Source organism: Pseudopipra pipra, chromosome Z, assembly GCF_036250125.1.
Source record: "Pseudopipra pipra isolate bDixPip1 chromosome Z, bDixPip1.hap1, whole genome shotgun sequence".
Taxonomy (NCBI): domain Eukaryota; kingdom Metazoa; phylum Chordata; class Aves; order Passeriformes; family Pipridae; genus Pseudopipra; species Pseudopipra pipra.
In genome coordinates this window covers 50934147-50956889 of record NC_087581.1, presented here as the reverse complement: position 1 = coordinate 50956889, position 22743 = coordinate 50934147, and the positions used below count along the sequence as shown (strand labels likewise).

Below are 22743 nucleotides of genomic sequence, written 5' to 3'. Positions count from 1 at the left end.
TTGTACCACTATTCCTTGTCCTGCCTTTACAGTCCCCAACGAAGAGTACCTCTCTGGTTTCCCTATAGGCCCCCTTCAGATACTGGAAATTTGCTATGAGGGCTCCACCCAACCTTCTCTTTTCTGGGCTGAATAGCCACATCTCTATCAGCCTGTTTCCTTCACAGTGGAGGTACTCCAGTCCTCTTATCAATCTCATGTCCTCCTCTGGACTTGCTCCAACAGTTCCATGTCCTTATGTTGGGGGCATCAGAACCGCAGGCATTACTCCATAAGATCTGAAGCTTTCTAGAATTTCCATTTGTGGGTTACAAGTTTTCTTTTTTTTTTAACAGAAAAAATCAATGGCACAAAAATTTCTACCAGGGCTTTCTAAATAGGCTCAGACAGACTCTGCATTTCTAAGACAAGAACAACATTTGGGAGAGTAATGGCCTATATAACACAATATATATAATTAAAAAATATTTTATGCTATATATAGTATTTAGTTCTTTATTCTGCTAATAAAACTCCAGATAGTATATCAATGCATACCAATGTGTCATCAAAGGATATATAGATACAAATATGTATTTCCAAAGTAAACAATTGGAACATTTGATTTCCATGCTTTGGTGTATTTATTGAACTTTGCAATAATGCAGCTCTACACATTTTCAGCAACAGATAGTGTAAGTCATGAAATGCATATTAAAACTGGTGGCTCTCCTTGTACTTGAAAACCAAAAAGTTACTTTCCTTCTTGGAAATTCTCTCCAATGGATTAATGTCAGAAGTGACCTAAGACATGTTTGCAGCACTAAACACAAGGATTTGGATATGACCTGCTCTGTGACCCATTCCTGCTATCTGTGGAGCATTTCTTCAGAGTCAAAAATTATAAGAGCTGTTGAAGGATAGACTTTCACCCATTTTTCAAGGCAATAAACTTCTCAGCTGTTGTTTTCTTATGTTAGCATAGATTTTCCAATTACTTAGCATGGAATAAATGTCCTTTTGAGGTTTCCCACTTTGTGTCAGGGCTGCAGATAACTTCTATTCTTTTCCAGCACCCTTGTATGGCAATAACTGCTGGTTCTGTAGGATCATGTTTTCCCATGGCAAAACCACTCAAAGTGTTTGACAGAGTTGCATGGCAAGTCCAATGCAAGCAAATACAGACAGCTGCCAGCTCCAGAGCTGCATGGGGAGTCAAGAGGAAAGTGCATGGCTGGAAGAAGCACTCTAGTTGGGGTTTTTTTGTTTTACTCTGGTGCTTTTTGACTTCCTTTGCACTTTCCTGTTCCTAGTGGCAGTGGAGCAGCTACCAGTTCTGTGGTTTTCCCTCCACCAGTCAGAGCTGGGAAAAAGAACTCCAGCCTCGCTCCTCCACACAGTCCCAAGGCAGCACTGGCTCTGCCTGTAGAGCAGGGCCAGCATGCAGGGGTGAGCCCCACAAGCCTAGAGGTACTTACAGGTCAGACCAGATGGGGAATGCTGACCTAACTAGGCTTCCACCTCCAGACTGTGAATGCTCAGGTGTTCACAGAAGCATTTTGGCTCCTTGCAGAAGTTAGCTGAGAAGATGAGCTGATAAGTAAGTAATGAAAAGCCTTGTAAGATGTCAAAGCAATTTCCTGAGGGAATTAGTAAGAAACTCTGAAGTGAGACAGGGAAACTTTGCCAGGCAGGTGGATTTTGAAGCAATTTTATGTCAAGCAGATCAAACATAACGTTATATAAAATCCACCTATATAGGTAAGTACTGGAAGTCTGCCTGGTGTGGCAGTGTCATTTCATGTAATTAATAATTACAGTAATTAATATAATTTAATGAATGCAGAAATCCATAGGGTGATGTTCACCACCCCATTCCAGTGAAGACAGTGGGAAGGGTAAGAACCTGAATAGGCTTCCGCTTTCTCTGCTCCTATGCTGGGCACAGTGCCTCCACCACCAACACCAGGACAGTGGTTCTTGTTGCAGGCTCAATCAGAAAACTTCAATGTAATCTAACATAATGACACTCCTGAAGCCATATAAGCCAGTTTCTCCAAGCCCTCTCTGTGTAAAACCACAGCTTCTCTCACCACACAGCTCACAGTCACTTCATGTTTCTCCTTAGGAGTCTTTCAAATCTACAACAGCCTGTAAGGGTTTTGTTAAGGTGATGTCTGTGCCGTCTAAGACATAACAAATATTTTCTGGGTCACAGAATTATATTTTAATTTGTGTTTCCCCATAATTATCTATAACTATATATATAAAACTGTATAACTACGTAGCTACAAAGGTAATTTAACATGGATAAAACAGGAACAGGTACAATTGTTCTCTGAACGGACTCAACAAGAAAGGCAAGTTTTAACATTCAGATGAACTTCCACTCTAGGCATTAGGTAACTGCTCCGCACAGATCTACCTCTGAATTTAGATACAGAGCTACTCAAAGCATATGCATTCAGCTGGTTGTAACTGAACTCACTGCATTAGGTTAAGGTTCATGGGCAACAAATTACTAGATGCAAAACTAAGCGTAAAATTAGATGCAAAATTACATTACTAGAAGTCAAATTTATGGTAAAGATGCTGACACAGGTCTCTTTCCTCCATTAAAAAGTATAAACACGAAATGAAAATCACACCAATATAAATTATGGCAAAAAATGTATTTACTTTGTGTCATAATTTAGTTATCTTATGCCCCACTGCAGAAATTGAATGAATGAAGGCTGAAGTGGATTTCTTTGTTTTAAAGGAATCTAGCAGAAAAATGGAAAAAAATATTGATAGTAACAATCTTTCCAAACTTTGCTGATAGCAACAGGAAAGGAATTAGACCTTATGATTTCATCTCACGTATGAGTATCACACATATAGCACTTCAGCTTCCATATGCAAAGAAAATACTATAATAATATCCAGTATGCAAGCTGCTACTTAAAAAACCCAAAAAAACCCCACAAAAAAACCCAAACCAAAACCCAAAACCAAAATAAAACCATAAAATTGTTGATAATACATTGGCCTATGCAAGAATGTCACCCATGAAAGGCATTTTTATACTTGGCAAATGGACTCTTAGCAGGTGTAATCATTAATTACTACTAATTCTGAGAGGCCTGGCAGAATCTTTTCCAAGGTTCTATTTATTCATAGTTTCTAATGGATCAATAAATCATTAATATATGGTATAGACCTGACTGTTATATTTTGCAGTGAGTTCAGTCTTTGTGGAGTGGTTGTTGTGATAACTACAGTTCAACCTGTTGGACATTAACAGATTTTGTGCAAAAAAGCACTTACCAAAGTGCCTGTTATTTAGCAAATTTTAATCATACCTATGAAAGTGAAGAGTTTTAATACAAACCAAAATACAGCACAAACCAAAACATGACCAATCCAAAGGCCACTAAGGAAGAGGGTAGGTGGAGTCATTACCTGAGCATGAGATGGAGGACCCAGGTCAGCAGTGGCGTGGCAGAGTAAGGTCGGTAAACTTGTTGAGCCTAAGTCTGGGAGCTTTTTCCCTCACCCTTATTCTCCCTATCTCTGCATCTCTGTTGACACTCTTGGCTCCAAAGCAGATGGGCTATAGCCCATGTCTGTTTAAGATTATCTGTGCCATATCATGTAGCAGATGCATTTCAAATGACAGCCCCAAAATCCAGCACTCACACTTTATAGACGCACTGACATTTTTTTTTGTAAAGAAAACAAATAAATACCCTTACATCTTTTCAGTATTTATGCCATGTGATAAATGGAAGGTTTCACTTTCAATGAAAAGACCTTGTTAGGACATTGAAATCAAGATTTTTTTTCCAGCATTCTAATGAAAGGATCTCATAGATCTCATACTAGATCTCATACTAGAACATAGTATGAGTTTAATTTTACCATTTAGGAGAAGGGGATACAGTAACCTTACACCTTTCTCTTTTTCTAGGATTACTTTTGCCCTGTTGCCTTTCTGGGGTCAGCAAATGAATGAAGACAGCAGTAAAGATAAGTATGGGCCTATGAAAGTAACTTCTGATCCTCTGGCTCAGCAGTGCTGGTGATGAGATTACTCAGAGGGATAGGATGAAGCAACCTACAAAACACATCTAAATCCTAAACTGCATGACATTTCTATCCTCTACACAAAGTCTTTGAGTATTGACATGATGACTGATTCTTGGTTTTATTAAAAAAATTACTGGACCATTTAACATCTACTTAAACAGTGTTTTGAAAAGCTGAGGTATACAGCATAAGGGCTTTTATGTGAATAAAGTTAATAAAAATAATCTTTTCATGCACTAGGTGGTCCAGTCTATGCAAGTCACACACAGAAATCACATTACTGTCAGAAGGCTATAAATATGCTTGTGGAATTTATTTGTTTTTATTTATTTATCTTTTATTTGTGCAGGTTTTGTATTTGTACAGTGCAAGAAATTTCCAGATACAGTTGACACCATTTGGTGTTAAGTAACTTGGTGTTAAGTATTGCCTTATTTTCTTCTGGTCCATGCTAGGTATTTCAGCTATTACAAATAATTTTTACACACTAAGCCAAACCGTGTTAACAAAGTGGCTAAACAGTGTGTGCTAATGCTATTTGTCAATGGAAATTAGGGTGGAAATCTGAAGCAATCCAAAAAGAGATGTTTCCAGGAAGAGGAGGGTCTTTATTTAGATTGTCCTGATAATCATTTATCCCAAAGCTCCTTCTACTTTCTACTGTTACAAGGATTTAATGCTTTAGTAGTACTAAATTTGGCTTCCATTTAGAAAATACAATCCATTCAAAAAAACACACTTGTGGCAATACAGACTGAGAGATTGGCAGTAATGTGGTTTTATTGAACTAAGCACAAACCTGGAATGTAGGAACCATTAAGCTTGCTTCCTATATTAGCAAATATGCTGGCCCCATAAAAGTCGTTTATCTTCCCATGTTTTTATTCCAGCCATCTATAATAAGATGATAATTCTCATATCTGAAGATTGACAGTATGGTAATTTATGCTGCTGCAGAACAGACATGGCTACCCACAGGCTAGGTAAACTACAAAACAAAGATAGTAAATAAAAATAATTTAAACTCAGTTTTGTATATATTATATCATTGTATCCTATCATAATGATTTGCATAAGCAGAAAATGACTCACTGTGCATTCTTTGAAGTTTCTTTACAACATATGAACTTAAAATTTATATTATGGTAGTGATAATACTGAATTTCTCAAGTTTTTGTATCCATACTTTCAAATTTCAGCAAGTTTGTCCAAATACACCAAGTAAGATCTGGTTTTCTACAAATATTTTCTGAGATGAAAAACTACCAAAATTTTCATTAATTTAAATATTTCTAAAATTTTGTAACAGCTGCCCTAAGGATACTTTCTCAGTTGGTTTTCAAAAGAAAGTAGGACAATTATATTGTTTTTCAAGGGATTGGGATAATAACTTCAGACAAAATTCAGCACACACATCTAGATCATGGATAAATGACTTTTTAGAGTATTTCTACACTGGTTCTTTTAAAAAACCTTCAAGTGATCCAAAAATCTCATCATGACTCCATGGCCTCACTTCCTCCTATACTACTGTAGCCTTCACAAAGGACATCTATGCTGTATTTATCTGCAAAGAAAAGGCCCTGTGGAAATGTAGATACAAATTATTTGTTTCTCCTTCTAGATTACCTATTTCTTAGGGAAAAATGAAAAATGATTCTGATATAGGCAAACAAACACTGGAATGGGTGACTGCAGACTTTCTCTATGTAGGCAACGTCTAGATTTTATTTTTTTAAAACCCATGCAGAAGTGGACGAACGCAGGTGCTTAAGGAGAGAGTTGTCTTTGGGACGAAACCTCTGAGTCTAAATACTGAAATGCTATACTAAGTGAAAGCAGGAACCTTACATGTCTGGTGAAGCATCCTCTGGAATCACATTTCCCTCTTTACAGATCATATAAAAAGCCTTTGGAAATCAGTGCATTAAATTAGATGTCTACAGGTGGGGAGTATGACCAACCCTTTTCTGTTCACTGAAGAAAATGAAGCTACAGAATTGAAAGCAGATCTGTAAGTACATACACCTTTTATGAAGTAAAAAATTTCTGTAACATAAGTTGGCCTACCTGGCTAATAATAGGGGGTTACAAAAAAGGTACTGTGAAAACAACAAAGCTTTACAGGAAAGCAGCAGTCTTCATGGTGAGAATCACTCTTATCTTGTTATCTTTCAGAAGCCAGGAATAAGAAAAAGGTCGTGCAAGAGCTCTGCTCCACTGAGAAAAGGAATCACTATGTATATTAAAATGCCCATTTTCCCTTTTCTGGAACTCAAAAGATTAATCCCAGAGGGTGACGGGCACATGAGAAATACGGAAATTTCAAAATATGCCATTAGCTATGCAGAATATCTGAGCCTATTTAAGAATGTCTCACAATTTTCACCCTGCTTCACTGTTTCACACTTTTTAAAGCACAATCACATTCTCCAGTAGATTATGTGCTTTACTTACTCACACTTGCACACACCCACATACAGGAAATTAGATGATAGCCCCCTCAAAACTAAGGCTTCTACTCAATCTCCTTTGAGAGGATATAGAAAGAAAAAAGAAAAAATGTCAGTGTGGTTCCCAGTTTTGCAATTGAGGATCTTTGTCACTAAAACACTTCACGACTCTGTTGTAACAGCAAAACAACATATCTGGAGATTTAAACAAACAATCAGCTGACAGTACAAGTAGATTTGGTGCTTTTTCTAAATCCAATTGACCTTTGTAAAGGCAAAGGCAAAAAAGCAATACTTGACATTTTGCTCAAAATAAAGAAAACATAATTTAGTGATTTTCATCCAACTGTGGTTAGCTCCAGCTTCAAAGTTGCTCAACTCCTTCCAGACCCAAATGATTTGCAGTCCTCATCTCCATTAGAAAGCTCCTGAGAAAGTTACTACTAAGCAGTTATACTCAGATCTCACATTTAACTGTTGACACATTCCTTTGGAGGAAAAAATCCATCACCAAAATTCAACACAAAAAGAAAACACTTGCCACATTACATTTATATACTTTCAAACAAACTGACTTTGAAATTAATTTACAACAGTACAGTTAACACGTTTAAATTCATAGACCTTTTGTTAACAGAAGGAAATACTGAAAATCTCAAAGAATGTATGAGATCACAGCCACACTCAGTGTTTATGAGCAGGTTGGATGTTTAACTGTTTGTCCTTACAAATCTCAGGTGTCAGAGCACTGTGCTAGTCATCATCATCATCATCATCATCATGGCTAGGCTTTGTGAACGAAGATTTGGGAAGGGCTCTGCCCACGCTAGTAGTTGCAGGAAAACTGAATGTAACTTTGAAAGATGCTCTGTACCCTCACACCACATTGCCTCCTGAACAGAACTGAGGTGTTGGAACTCAAAGAGTTCTTCTTAGTCAGAGTAAACTCTGAAAACAGACTGAGGTGTCTAAAAAAATTAAGATATATTGTTTTGCATGCAAGATGACTCTAGTGTGATTATATGGCTGCTAGGTCAGCATGCACACAGACAGTAGATAATAGACAACATGTGAAATGCTTTCAGGCTTCTGAAATAAGATTTCCAAATCCCTGACCACCATTTAATACTGTTTTTTTCTATTCCTACCATATACATAATTAATTTTTTGGACCAGTGGACTCAGAAATGTCCAGAGGATCCCAAATAATGCATCACCAGTACCTTTTATAATGGCATTCAAGTTACTGTTCGGTACAATGTTAGTGTCACATTTGCTTCCTTCTGTATTATACTGCTGATTTGCATTTGTCCTGAGATAAAGTAATACACTCATCCCAGTTTCTATTTCTTGTTTTTATATAACTTCTCAACTTATAGCAGAAATTCTTTCACTATCAGTATCTTAGTGCATAATTCTGCACTTAGTGTTGTTGGATATCATATAATTACTATTAAGTCATTCCACAGACTAAAAATCATCCATTTCATTATGTAGGATACATCAATCCTCTGAATAACCAGTAATACCTAAATCTGTGTAATCGAAAAACTGTATTAGCATTTTTCTGCCATGCTCATAATGAAAATTCAAGTGAAAATTATTATTATCAAGCTGCAATATTATTATTTTTTTACACTTTTCCCATTTTATTTTAACCATATTTTTCCCTTTGCTCCTCCAATTCTGTTGCAAAACTGTATTCAAATACCTGCCTACAAGTTGAACAGATTTCATGCTTTTCTTTTGTCTAGGTTAGCAGATAATGGCTTGGATTAGTATGCTAACTTCACTATATCCAAGTCAGATTTTACTTTTAAGTATCTGATCTTTAACTGTAAAACTGATATCTAACCAATGGGCTTTTAGTTGTCAAAATCAAAATATATTTAGTATAGAATATGTAACTGAACCAATGTTGTGGCACAAAAAGGTTTTTCCGATGTATAGAAGTCTCCTTGCCTTAATCAAAGATTCTTTGCCTATTCTATTACAAACCACTTTTGAGTTAAAGGCAAACTATTTCCATATCATGTCACTGTTTTACAGAGTCACTGTTTCTTCTGGCAACTACCTCCTCTTTAGTCTTGATGTGACCTGACAGAGCCCACAATAACACTTGTTTGGAAGAAAGCACTTCTAAAAAGAATCCATTGAAGAGTTTCTTTTAGGCTAACTCTGTCCTGGTTTGGACAATTTCTAATTCCTTAATTCCTAGGATAGAAAAATCATTATCAACTGTACTTAGAGAATTGCTCTGTCCTCACTGGAAAATAAGCATTTATTGTTTATGTGCATACAGATTAATAGCACAAATGCTTTTTTTAAGTGTTGTTAGGAGAAGCTGCCAAAGACTGATTTCACTGATGGTTTCAAGATATTTCAACTGTGTCTAGATGAGAAAACTTGTTAAATGGTCTGTTTTTTTTTAAGTTTGGAACTCCTTCTGAACTCACACTGGTTACTGTATGCAGTAACCATTTTACCCACATGAGGGAGGTTTGTTTATGCACTATTCTATAAGGGGCATGAGATTTGATTCTCTAAGGACTTAACTGATCGGACTTTATTTTTCCCAGTTTGTACACATTTTTCATACCCCTTTCTGTCCTCTTCTCTTACCAACTCAAAAGTCATCTACAAATCAAGGCTCAGTGATATTCCTTTAACTCATATTCATTCCACACTCATCAGATGGAAAACATTATAAAAATCTAAACAAGTTCCAAAAGTAACACCTGTTTAAAATGTATTCTATGTCAAGGATAAAATTAAAGACAAAGAGGTCTTTATGTTGCATACAGTATTTCAGGGGAAAAAAAAGTCAATTAAGGCAATCTTTACTGAATTCCAGTTATTTCATTGTCACTTCAGAATGAAATTTTAGCTTATCATGGTTTCTGCTAAACTTGCATGTCATTAATATGTTGAGTAATAATGAAACTATGAGAGATAAAATCAGTAAAGCTATTTACTTTTTCTGCAGTAGTTGCCTGGAGTCCACTGAAGCAGTACATAAAATAAGGAAAATATTTTTTTTTAACATGAACTTTACAATTCCCTGAACAAGGCTTCATCTGTATTTATTAGGAAGAAAAGGAGAAAACATCCTCCTCATACTGCTGAAACATCAGGCTTGTACAACACAGAGGGTTCTTGTGCAGGAAATGTGTGGGTGGAAGAAAAGGGAATGGTTCTTTTCCTAGAGGCTATTAAAACTTCACACGCATTTATTTCTCAGAAACATTCAGATCAGCCTCCATAACATAATGATGTTCAGCAGGAAGACATATATGCACAGAGACCACCCTGCAGTGCTGAAACATGAGAAACCAAATCCACTGCTCCAAAGATGGCTAATGTCTTATTTAAACTTTCTCATCTATACATTTTCCGAGTTTTGGAGGTTTGTCATTAGCTCCATAATATTCAGTGCTTCCTTAAAAACTGATGACCTCGGGTACCATGAGGGTTTTGTCTATCACAATGAATGGGTTGAGGATAAACTTTCCACATATCAAATCATAGAACCAGAGGAAAACTGACTAGATGGGCCCTTGGGAGGCCATTCAGTCAACTGAGAGTGTCAGTCCACTGACTGGGTCTGTATCACCTTGCCTAGCTGAACTTTAAAACCCTGCAAAAGTGAAGATTCCAAACATCTTTAGGAAACAGGTCTAGTTCCATACCTCCTCCTAGTGAATTATTTTTCCTGATATCCAGTCTGAACCTTCCATGCAACATCTTGCAGCCATGTGCCCTTGCTGTTGTTACCTGGTGCTATCAAGAAAGCAGAAGTGTATGACAATGTAACTTTTTAACTACCTTCCAAATATTTGTATGCTGATATTATATTTTCCATTGCTGTCCTCCTCACCTGACTAAATAAACCTTCTAAAGGCTAAAGCCTGTTCCTTCAGGCATTGTTAAAAGGACACGTGCTCCATCCAGGCCTCTGACCACTGTGGACCTTCCCCTGGACCCTCACCAGTTTCTTCACATGTCTCATGAAATGGAGACTCCAAAACTGGATGGAGTATTCAATGTGTGGCTTCGCTAGCTATGAGCTGACACACATGATAACTCAGTCTGTTGGGTAAATTCCTCCAGGTACAGCCTGAATGTGCTTTACCTTATTTCCAAGACAAATTCCATTTTCCCTAGCACTGTCAGCCCCAAATTTCCTGAAGTTATGCTCTGCCTTCTTAAAATTTGAGAGTAATGCTATCCTTTTACTTGCCATCATGCTTATCTTCAGTCACCATAATTTTCAAAAATAGGCTAACAACCACATGGCCAGATCTTTCAGCACTTTCGGATCAATCCCTTTCAGCCCCACTAATTAATGGTCTTGAAATAATGGTACACAAATTAGTAGTCTGGATTTAAAGGAAAAAAAAGATACTGATTTTACATTATTATACCAAAATACTTCTTTCACCTGGTGTACCATGGTGAATTTATGCTGATACTTTTGGTCTGTGTTTGGCCCCAGCCACCTGCAGTAGTTTACATTCTCTCTGCCAAGTTCACTGATAAAACAGTTATTCGTCCTTGGAGGGAGAACTTCTGTATAAACTGTTTTAACTGGTGTTCTGTGACTGGCTGGTTGTCCTCCAAGGCCGCTTGAAGGAGAAAGTGATGAGGAGGGGAGAAAGGCTCGACCTCCAGCTCAATTAGAAAAGACCCCCAAAGCATACTGCGTGTGCATTAGGGGATTTCCAAAGTTCTCACGCATGCACAGAAGAGATGCACTTACATAATAGGGGGTGGGACTGAGGGCCTCTGGCTGGGCAGTGCTGGCCACACCTGGGAGGTTGTGGTCACTCAGTTAATTGTATAAAAGTAGATAGTGCTTTCTTGGAGGGAGGTAACTTCACACCAAGGACAACATTGCCTGCCAGTTTGTGAACTTACTGACTCTCCAAGGATGCAGCTTCTGCTACGGGTAATAATAGGTATGCTAGGTCGGTAAGATAACTTTATGGGCAACAGCTGGGTAACTGGGGAGGTCGTGCTGGGGGCTTATTTCTCTCCTCCTTTCTCCCTTTTGGGTTTGTTTGTTTTGTTGGCCACCTCTTGGTAATAAATACTGGGTTTTGTTAAGCTTTCAATGGTGTCATGGTTTTCAGGCTTCAGTATATTTGAACCCCTCCCTAATACACCTGGGTTATTGAAAAAAAGAAAGAAAGAAAAAAAGAAAAAAAAAGCTATTTATGGTGACACAAAGAGACTGGCAGCAATGCAAAATAAAAGGCAGACGATTTATTACAGATAGTAAACCAACTTGGTTTTATTCTATTCACTACAGTAAGAGAAGTCAACTCTTAACAACAGATGTGAAAGAAGAAAAGAACACACTTAATTAGAAGTCCTTTTCAGTGGCCATGTTCCACTGTTTGCAGCAGTACTTGCCACAGTTGCATTTCCTATTTGTTATGTAGTACATAATTCTGGCCATTCTTGCACCTTCCAGGCTGCAAACTGCTTTGTCATCTTCTACTTCAAAAAATTGGTGTTTAGAGACTTTTTTCTCAAATATATTCTTAATGTAAAGTTCTTCAAGAATGGATGAAGGAACTTTTTAGGCACTGAAGGACTTAAAATGTTATTTAATTACCATATTTATTTTTTAAAAAATACATTCTAGTCACATTTTTCTATTTTACGTCAGTGACTGAGAAGTCTAAATGTTTTTGAGTGATGATTGGTTGAAAATCCAGTAAAACAAAGCCCACATCAGTACACTCTTTCACTGCATACTATTTGAAGTTTTACTATGCATTATTCTGCATACTTTCATCACTAAAAACACAGCTTTACATACAAGCTACTCTCTTCTGACATAAATTTTTCCTGTATATTTAAGAGATATTTAGTTCTATCCTAACAATGCTTCCTATGTTTACCTGACACCACACACTTTTTTCTTTGTTTTGTCTCCAGCTATAAACTGAATTTGGGTCCATTATGCAAGGACTTGAATAGCTAAATGGAATCTTTTACCATAATTTCAGAAATAATTACAGGAAAAAGGGTGTTAGAGTACATTTCAGGTGGTAACTAGGAACACTGAGCATTCTTCTTTAAGAAGGAAGTCATAAACATAGAGAAAGGGATATAAAACTGAACATTGCATTGTTGTGATTCACTGAATAATCAAGTCTCTTGGACAGTTTTGTATGTTTGTATGTATAATGCGTACCAATGTAGTGTCCAATCAGGATTACATCCCAGAATTTTACCTGGTGATGTCAAAAGGTGTGACATATCAAAAAGTTATAAGCTTTATTTTAGTTATTTTTACTTTAAAAAAAATTTACAACCTGAACAAAGTTTCAAGGTTTTTTACTTTAACAAAAATAACTTCTTTTCCTACTGCTTTTTTGTTTAATTATTAAATAAATAAACAGTACTTAATATACTGTTGTCTTTTCCTCCAGGTAAGAATTCAAACCTCCAGAAACAGCATAAAATCTGCTTTAATGCACAGATGTCAAAATGCAGTGCTTGCTTTGGATGTGTATTTTATTTTGCTTCTGGGGCAGTGTATGAATTCTTTGAGCTGTGTTTAACTGTGTTTTGTTTATGCCCACAGCTGACAGAAGAAGATTTCGTATTGCTTGGACTATAGCTACTTGAACACACATATGTGCTTTTATTGATATTCTGCTTGTAGTTCAGCTTATCTTGGCATTACTATGATGCCTTCATTGCATTTTGTCGGGCTTATCTGCAGTATAGCATCACTTTTTGCAAAATCTGTAGGCAGCCTTTTACAACCCACCACATTTACTCCCATCTCATCTCTGTCTAGTACTGGATTTTGTTTACTTTTTTGTAGCTTTAATTATCAGAACCATTGCATGGGATCTTCTGGTCCACCTCTGATTCATCAGAGCAGACGCTTTAGGAAGACGCCGTAAGAAACAGGAAGTGAGCCTATTTATAGCAGTAGCCTGCTCTGTGACCCCTGACTACATTTCAGAGTTAAACAGTATGTTCTAGGAAGAAATACATATTTCATTTGAAACTGGTGCTGGCATAAGCTTTATAAACTGCATACTCTTGCTTATATTCTTCCCTGTACAACACAATGCAATAACTTACTCTCTACTGTCTTCTTACTATCACAATATGTGGTATTTTTTAACTTTTTTTTGTTTCTAAAACTGTGCTGTATTGATTTCTCTTATCATATTTATTTTCTGCTGTTCCTTAAATAGGGTATTCGATTCCTATATTTCCTATATTGTAGGCATTGACAACAAATCTACTAGCTTTCTTCACTGTTTTACCTCCTTTTCTAAAGCTAGCCTTTGCTCTCATTCTGGTTTCACCCTGCTATTTCAATTAATGAAGTTTTGTGAATCACATTTTCTCCACTCAATGTCAGGTTTGGATGTGCACCTGTTCACTTGTTTTCTGTATGCCCATATTTCTTGTTAAAGCTACCAAAGGCTTTTCAGATATTTCTTATATGTTATATTATTTCAGAATAATATATATATTCTGAAACACCTCTTACTGTAATCCACTACAAATAAGTTGACTTTTCAAAATTTTGTATTAGGCAAGTCAGCCCATTCACCCAGTTTGGAAAACCATGAATCAACTCTTACTTCTAGACTTTTCCTGTGTTTCTTGGGAAGAAGTATTTCACATGTAGCACTGACGCTTACTACGTGGGCATGAGTCATCCTGGTGTGCTCAAACACAGAACACACAAAGTCATTTAACCCTTATCTGCATCATCCAAAATAATACACTGGATTTTTTAAATACTGTAGTTAATAATGGGATATCTCCTAGTTACAATTTACTTTTCTCCTGATATAAATTGCTTGGAATTTTAATACTATTGATGGATAATATTTCAGTATTTCATAGGAATAGAGTTTTTATTCAAAATTACTTATTAAAAAAATTAATTAATTTATTGCTCAGAGAAGAGTGTGGTGGGGCTTAGCACAAGGTACAGGAAACCGTGACAGGGGTAGTTATGGGATATTTAATACCTTGCTGTTTGCAGTGTAAATACACTCTAAATTATAAAGATAAAGGACAGAGGTGTGCAGCACAGTGGAAACACAGGCAAAGAAAAATCAAGATTGTATTAAGTCAGCTGGAGAGAATAGCCTGAGAATGCGTCTGAAGCCTCATCTCTACCCCTCTGCAAACAATGGGAAGAGATCCACCCACTGCCCTGAACTTTGGATCCACTGAACGCAAACATGCTGCTGACAACGTCAGCTGCACAAACCAGAAACACTCCCCTAATGGCATGAAAAACATGTCAGTCACTAGGACAGCTCTGGCACATGCAAACCAGCTTGTGAAATCCCAGCCTTCAGAGAGAAGTACTTAAGACAGAAGCTTCCGCTTTCACTTCTGACGCCAGCAAATAAATATTTTGTGAATAAATCCATGATGACAATCCTATGTTAAGAAAGAAGGTTTCTTTCTGTTTTGCAAGTGAAAAGATAAGGAACCAAGGCTTTTTGCATGGGAGCATGGAGTATGTTTCTACAGCGCAGATAGGATAGGATAATTGGGAACATACTGCCAAGGAACTCATAACATCAGATATCCCAAACATGCTTCTTATTATTTTCCTTTCATGCTTGTCTCAATGTACTTTTTATTTTGTAAATCAATTATTGCTCCTCCATACATCTCTTTGAATATTTATTCCTGAAATTACAGGGAAAGGGTTGCTTTCCCCTGCATCCACTAGAATAGCTTATACTATAAACTTTTCTCTGATGGGAACCATTTCCCACAGGAAGTGCTTGGAAACTATTTGTCCTTAGTGGATGATTTTTCTAGCAAGTGCATTTCCTAGGAAATGCATGTCATAAGGCTAAACAAATACAATGGATAACATTCAGTGTCCTTTCAGTCTCCTGCACTGAACCCACTTTGAGATGCAACACATTTTAATGGGTCACGTTCTGCTTTGTTACACAGTCCATAGCTCCTGAGCAGCAGGGAAGCAGCTCTCTGCTTCTTGTAAATTATTTCATGTTCTCTCTTCTGTTGTGAAAAAGCTCTTAATGAACACTGAATTGCTTTTCAGCTGAAACAGGGCATGTTGTATGACAGAAATGCCCACCAATGAATGGTAAAACCACCTTTCATTGCAGAAAAAAACCACCTAATTTTAACAATCACTATGAATTCTGAGAGCTGATAAAGACATAGAATGAGATGTTTCTATTGACACTGTTATGAAAATGTGTTATCCACTCTTAAGTCCCCATTTCCTTTCCCAATCACAAACAGACGGCCTGAGACTAAATCTTCAAAGGACACTGGACATGACTGTCCACAAGCTGGATAAACCTGGCTCTGCAGAGCCTGCAGGTCAGAATGATCCTCAGCAGGGAGTGTGTGTCCCCTGAGACCAACCCCTCCTCAGTGGGAACATGGTCTGAAAAAGCTTTATGAAGCTGCAGCTGCCTACAGGAAACCACTCGTTTTTTCAGTATTTGTAATACACAGTTTTCTTCTACACAAGCACTTTGCATAGATATTTTTTCTAAATAAGTTCATTAGTTTATCTGGTTATTTATGAAAAGCATAGATTAAGGAAATTTACAGACTTCATCTTGTTTCTTCCCTATTTTTCCTTTCATGCTACATGTCTGGTCACCTGAACCAGACATCAGTTTTTTCATTTCCTGATTATATAAATTCTAACTTTAAAAGAGGAGAATAATGTACATGGGATGGTTATTTAAAATGGGAAGGTGTTCCAAGAAATGTTTTTTAACTTGTTTTATAGAGATTTACAAAGCACTGAAGGCAATCATCTACTAAGACAAACAAATTTAAAAACTCTAGTACTGTGCAAGAGCTACTCTATTTTTTTTCAACTTCTTTCAGGTTACTCAACACTAAAAAGCTACCTTTTTTTTTTAAATGTATGGTAATTTTATACTTTAAGAAATATCATGTAAATAGTTATAAAAGGTAGTGGATACTGTCCTATTATATTTTATATCATAAAACTCCCATTAAAGGATAAACATGTTTTTAAAACATGGACTATAAGTTACCAAGCTTCTCATAGCTGGAAATAAAGTTTTTGTTTACTACTGTTTCAGTTGGAGCTCCAGACCTGCATGTTTTAGTTTAAAATAATAAGCAGGAAAAGATCATGCATTTGCAATTTTAACATCTCCTTTCAATAAGGGACCGTGTGTTTTATAATTGAGGTTTTACAAATTCTCTAGGATTAGGAATAACAAAAATAACAGGTTTCTCCTTTTGATGTGGAAGATCAATATTGATGTAATTTGAACAGAGATGCTATATTACCTTCTGCAAGTCCATTGTAATCTACAGTTATTTCCCAGATATTAGGAACTATCATTCAGATATCAGGAACCATCATTAAGGTAGAAGCCAAATTAATTGATAATTAATTCATCCTAATACAAAAAAGACCATATCTATCAGTGAAGCAGAGCCAATATATGTCAATGTATACAGAACAGTTAAATGACACTATATACAGAATAATCAAATGTGTTAAAAGGAGAATAAGGCATACTTTATTCCTCAATTTATAAAAAAGAATTTATGTTTGAGATGTACATTTTGAAAATATTTCAATACTTCTTAAGGAAACTCCCACCTTTTGAATTAAAAAATAAAATTAACCTATTTTGTGAAAATACTCTTTTAAAAATAATTTTTATTTGATGGTTTATAAAGATTTTTAATATTGGAAAATAATAAACAGACATTTCTGTTACAAAAATATAAGAGGGGCATATTGGAGGGCAGAAGAATATGCCCTCCAAAAGTTTTGATACATATTTTTGAAGTTCCTCCTAATTTCACTGTTTTCAGACATCAGAGGCATTTCTCATCTGTGATATACTAACCTCTATTCCATAAACAATTCTGCAATGTGCAGTATGCAATGTAGTAGTGAGCCCAGTGGAAGCATTTATATGTGTAAAATTTTGCAACGGGCTATTTACATATTTTATAACTACTGTTCAACTTCTAATTTATATTTGTTTCCTTTTTCAGTAAAAGATCTTTGTTTTACCAATACGTATGCTGTATTGAGAAAAACCAAGCCTCAAGGCTCACATCTCACAATAGAAAAAATTCAGTATTAGGTCTATATAATCTAAAATATTTGCTATTTTTTTTTAATTAGAATTAACAGATACAGAAAATACTCCATGCTTTTGTAAAGGCTGCAGATATTTTAGTTTTACTGCCATAATTATCTCAGTAAGACTTTACATACAGAAGCAAGCAATTTTCTTTCCCAGTGTAGCAGCTATGAAATTCAATTTATTGCAATTACATTGCTATTGTTTCAAAACAATGCATCCCTTGCTTTAATATGCATTCCTTATGTCAGTTTGGGAAATAAAGAGAATACATAATTAACACTTTCACTGTGTCACAGTCTATTACTGGATGTCATTCAGCTGGTGAAGTCAAAATGACAAACATGAATAGAGGAGAAGTCCTCCAAGTCTGCAGGAAGATTGAGGCAACAGGTTCTTACCTGCAGGCTGTTGAAGATGATGAAGAAGACCAGCATCCAGAGCTGCTGGTAAGCCATGTGCAGTCCTCCCCACAGCCAGGTGATGGAAATCAGGGCAAAGAGGTACAAGACCAAGGGGATCTCTGTAAACCACAAACACAGCATTTCAGCTGGTGTGCCCTGAGAAAAACACTTTTTAAAGCATTACTGACACAGGACCCAGTTTTTTTGCTGTCTCTGGCAAACCTTGGAGCTTGTTCTCCAGTGATGGGCAGCCCCTCTCCTGCCCTAGTTGGGTGGGGGTCCCAGGGCTTTTGGGACTCCATCTCACCATCAAGAGACCAGCAGAAGGGCACGACAAGTGGACTGAGAGATGTGAGGGGCATGGGGTCACAGCCCAGCTCAGCAAACCAGGCATGGGTGCTTTGCAGGTGGGAAGAACACACTTGGAGATGGAAAATATGCAGAACTTGGAAGAAGCATGGAAGAGCTCTTGGCAAGCTCTGAAAATTTTGAGAGGAAATGTATTTCTAAGAATTGAGAGGAAAGGGAATAGAAGAAAATTATTATGGATACATAAACTGCCCCAACTCTGGCCACATATAGAATTATATTGCAATTATAAGAATAGCTTATTCTTTGATTTGTTGATACTTTCCCCTTCAAGTCAAACATAAGAAGGCAGCTGACCCCATAAAACTTAAAGTGACAACTTCCACTCAGTCAAGGAACTCCCCAAGACAGACTTTGAAGTAGTTAACTTCATTCACCTTCAAAAATACATGCAGAATCTCTCTTTAAGCAGCACCCACACATACAGCTGCATTTTATATTCTCTACTGTATTTACAGCATAAAAGATTTCAGGAATGCTGTCAGGAAGATGTCTGCCAGCAAGGACAAAGTTCGCCAAAAGGAAAGCAGAAGTTAGTTTTTGCCTGCACACGTTTCTCCCACTGACAGAAGCCAGCCCCCTGTGTTGACTGTGTTTGCGGCAGAACTCAAAGTCCATGTTTGTCAGGTCTGCACACCTCGGGGGCAGAGGTGCTTGGCCAGGTATTGCCCCTCCCTGCATTAGTCATGCAGCATCAGCAAAGAGTGGAGACGTGCTTTTGACAGGCATCGTTCCAGGAACAGCAGTTTGGGTTTGGCTTACACCGAGAAGGCACTTACTATTTGTACAGTATTAAACAAAATTGCTAAAGGACTCCCAAAGTCACATAAACATAACATTTTAACAAGAAAAAGTGTAAAGATGCCTGCTTTTTGCAACATATTGGTAAAATTTATGACAATATTTCTTTATTGGTAACAACTGTTTCATTATCAGTACTGTAAAGAGTTAATACAGAGTTGAAACTCTGGCAGTATTTAAAGCCTCAGCTGTTTGAATTCTCTTCAACCATTTTATTCAGATAATTTGTTGTATTTTGATCAAACAAAAGCTCAATAACTAGAATAAGCATATCAGAAAATAAGCAACAAATACTTTAAAGTTTGTAAAATCAGCATTGCGCAAAGGAACGGGACTCCAATAAATAGGCTTGATATGAACCAAAACAGACAGCCTAATTATTTGTAGTTTTCTTCATATGAAAATAAAACCAACAGCCCCCTCCCACACTAACTCAAAGGGTGATTCTGAGCAGATGAACCTTAACTGACAAGACTTTAAGTCCAAGTGCAAGACCTCTAGTCTACTTGGATAAATCTGAGCAGATAAGACTGGCCTGGAGAGTCAGCTCAGCATCACTGTGACGTAACTGAAACACTGTCAAGCAGTTCTGGTGAGTATTAAATAACCAAACTTCGCTGGTCCACAATTTTTCAACACAGCTATCACACCATTTTTTAGTACCAAGAATGATGGAAGGTTTTATTTAAGCAACAGGCAGTGCACCTACTCCTTAAATTATACTTTGTACTCCGAAATTGTCAATTTTCTGTTTCTTCTGTCTGTGGAGTTAGAACTACTCCTTAACTTTATGTATTCAGTCTGCTTCAATATAAAAATGTCAAGTAGGCTACCTGAAGGTTTTCTTCTTTCCTTCCACATCTGATATTATAGATAAAATCCTCCAGGACAATGACTCTGAGCAGTGAAAAATGCTAAATCAAATAGAAATTAATAAAACTGCAAATTATTAAATAATATTAATGTTCTAAAGCATAATGCAGAGTGTGTCTTTGCAGCAAACATCTGCATGATTTAACTGTGGAAAATAAAGAATAAACTGTGTTTTCATAGTGTATCCAAATGTTTGTATTCTCATCACTGTTGGTCATTGTGTTTCATTTTTTTTCTATAAATAGGAAAGTCAATAAATGAAGAAATTAAATAGTGCAGCTTTAATGATTTTCTGAGTTTACCTATAAATATTTACTATGTGTCTTCTCCTTAGGTTGTTGAACTGATAATGCAAATTTAATTGCTTTAATAGGTCTTGGCTAGACATGAATACCTACTGCAAAACCTGAAAGATCTTTACAAACAATTTTTCCAGATGATTGGGGAGAATATATTGCTTCATAGAAGCAATATACGGGTAATGGGATTTTGTAACAAAAAAAAAAAAATAATAACAGATTTCTTTCATAAAGTTCAAAGAAGAAAAGGCCACCACCAACAACGTGCAATCAGTAACTCATGACCAAATCTCTGATTCCATATTGGTAATGTTAAACTTGCAGAATTTAACAGTATCTGATATTGAAGGTCAGAAAGCTGGTAGGTAAATATCCATGAAATCCAACTGGACAAAATTGTTCATTGGTAATTTGTAGAAATAGGAAGCAACAAACCTGTTAGAATATTATTTTGGTAAACTTATATTTTTTGATCTGCTGCTGCTTTTGGCAAGGAAATTTTGAAGTTAAAGGATTCCTCCTAAAAGAAAAGCACACTTCCCATTAAGCATAAAGAATACATCATCATTACTACAAAATCATAGAATATTGGCCTCTCTAATCTTTCCATTAAATCTTAGGTTTTCGGCAAACTTTCTTATACATCTTTATGACACTTTATGGCATAATCAAATGAAAAAATCAGACACCTTATTATAGCTTATGCTATTACAATTATTCAGGGAACATGGCAAATTCCAGAACAACCGCAAATCACAGGGAAAAAAAAAAAAAAAAGAAAGAAAAATTTGAACCTACTTATCTCCACATAATAAAATTATTAAGATTCACTATGTAAAATTATATGAGTACTAAATTTGCAACTATACAGTCATAACTCATGCAATTAACTCGCTCCTGCAGATTTCTTCAAAGGAAAAAAGCTAATTTGGACATGTAAAGCACAGTGCAACGAATTTAAATTATGTAAGTGCAGTTGATGCATTTAAGTTATTATCTAATTCGGATCTTAGTTCTTTATTTCAGCTTGTAATTACGCTTGTGCATTTTGTCCTAACTGTATTTGTAAAAAATCTTGGAGGCAAAGATTTTTTTTTTCTCCTAATTACAAAAAAAGAAAAGCTCCTGGAGCACTATAAAGATTAAAATATTATATCCAATATGTGTGATGAATATTGTGAATACTGTACATAACTTTTAGTTCAGAAGTAGCCAACATCTGGTTCTTGATTTCTAGGTGCATATTGTCATCTCAAGATGAAAGCATTCCTGCAATTTACTGTTCCTTTGATTCTTTAGATACATTATATATGTCTTATAATTCAATATAAAGACTTTAGCATATATATCACAGGATAGGGAAGACATGTAACTGCATGTTTACACATACATTCTCACTTGCAATCAAAAGCCCTGTCCTCAGCATCATTTCCTGAGCACAGAAGTATGTTTGGAATGTTCTGCACTTGCATTTTGTAGGCTTATTTGTTTCTTGAGAAGATCAGATGCTAGTAGGTATAGGTGGACCATCCAGCATGTTCTGTCATGACCAGGAATTCCACACTGCTAAGGCAATAAATGTATTTGGGAACTGGATATAGATAATGTTTAAGGTCTCTTCTAGTGCAAACCACTTTATGATTTTATATTAAAGAAGTTTATATGAAAGAACATGCAAGAGGGTAGTTAAAATTTTACAGCTAAATATCTAAGGCATTCTTCATGAAGTTCTATTTTGGCAACATAAAGTTTTTATCTTTACATTAATTCTGGCACTTTTACAATTATGATATCTGACTCAGGTAAGTTCTACTGCATATTTATGGGTAGGGCATGAAAATTATGCCAGTTCAATATTCATTCAATAAATGAAGCTCATCTATTCACAAAAGAATTATCAGCAAAAAATGGAGGTGAATTTTCAATTAAAATTGCTCTGTTATGTTTTCAAATATTACCATGAAATTATGGAAGGTTAGCAAACCGTTAAAAATAAGATATGTATATTTGATTACTGTTTTAATAATCTCCAATTTCTGTATTTGCATATTAGGACTGTCAAGAAAAAAACACCATTCCTTACACATGCCTGTCTCAATCTCCTGTTGCTTCAACCAAATATAACCATCATGCTTTATACTACCTGATTTCCACCAAAAGCAGTCTTTCTTGTTGCAAACTAAAATATTAGTTAACTTAGAGGCTGTTTATCCAATGCATGCTTCTAACTTGGCTCCTGTCAAGGTAAACTTTTGAGAAGGTAGTTTCTGTATACAGCAGAACAGTCAGCCAACAGAACATGTTTGCTCAAAGGCTGGTAAATGGAACCAATACAAACTTAGATTCTTTCAGCAAA

General features: G+C 36.2%; 1 protein-coding gene across 11 annotated transcripts in view; it reads right to left on the bottom strand.

The window, feature by feature from the left end:
* Nucleotides 1–22743, bottom strand: part of ADGRV1 (adhesion G protein-coupled receptor V1) — a 274930-nt gene that overhangs the window by 19216 nt on the left and 232971 nt on the right. For all 11 annotated transcript variants that reach the window (XM_064642967.1, XM_064642974.1, XM_064642968.1 and 8 more), the window contains one exon: nt 18043–18164. In XM_064642967.1, coding sequence (XP_064499037.1) covers nt 18043–18164 — 122 coding nt within the window. The remainder of the gene's footprint in view (nt 1–18042; nt 18165–22743) is intronic.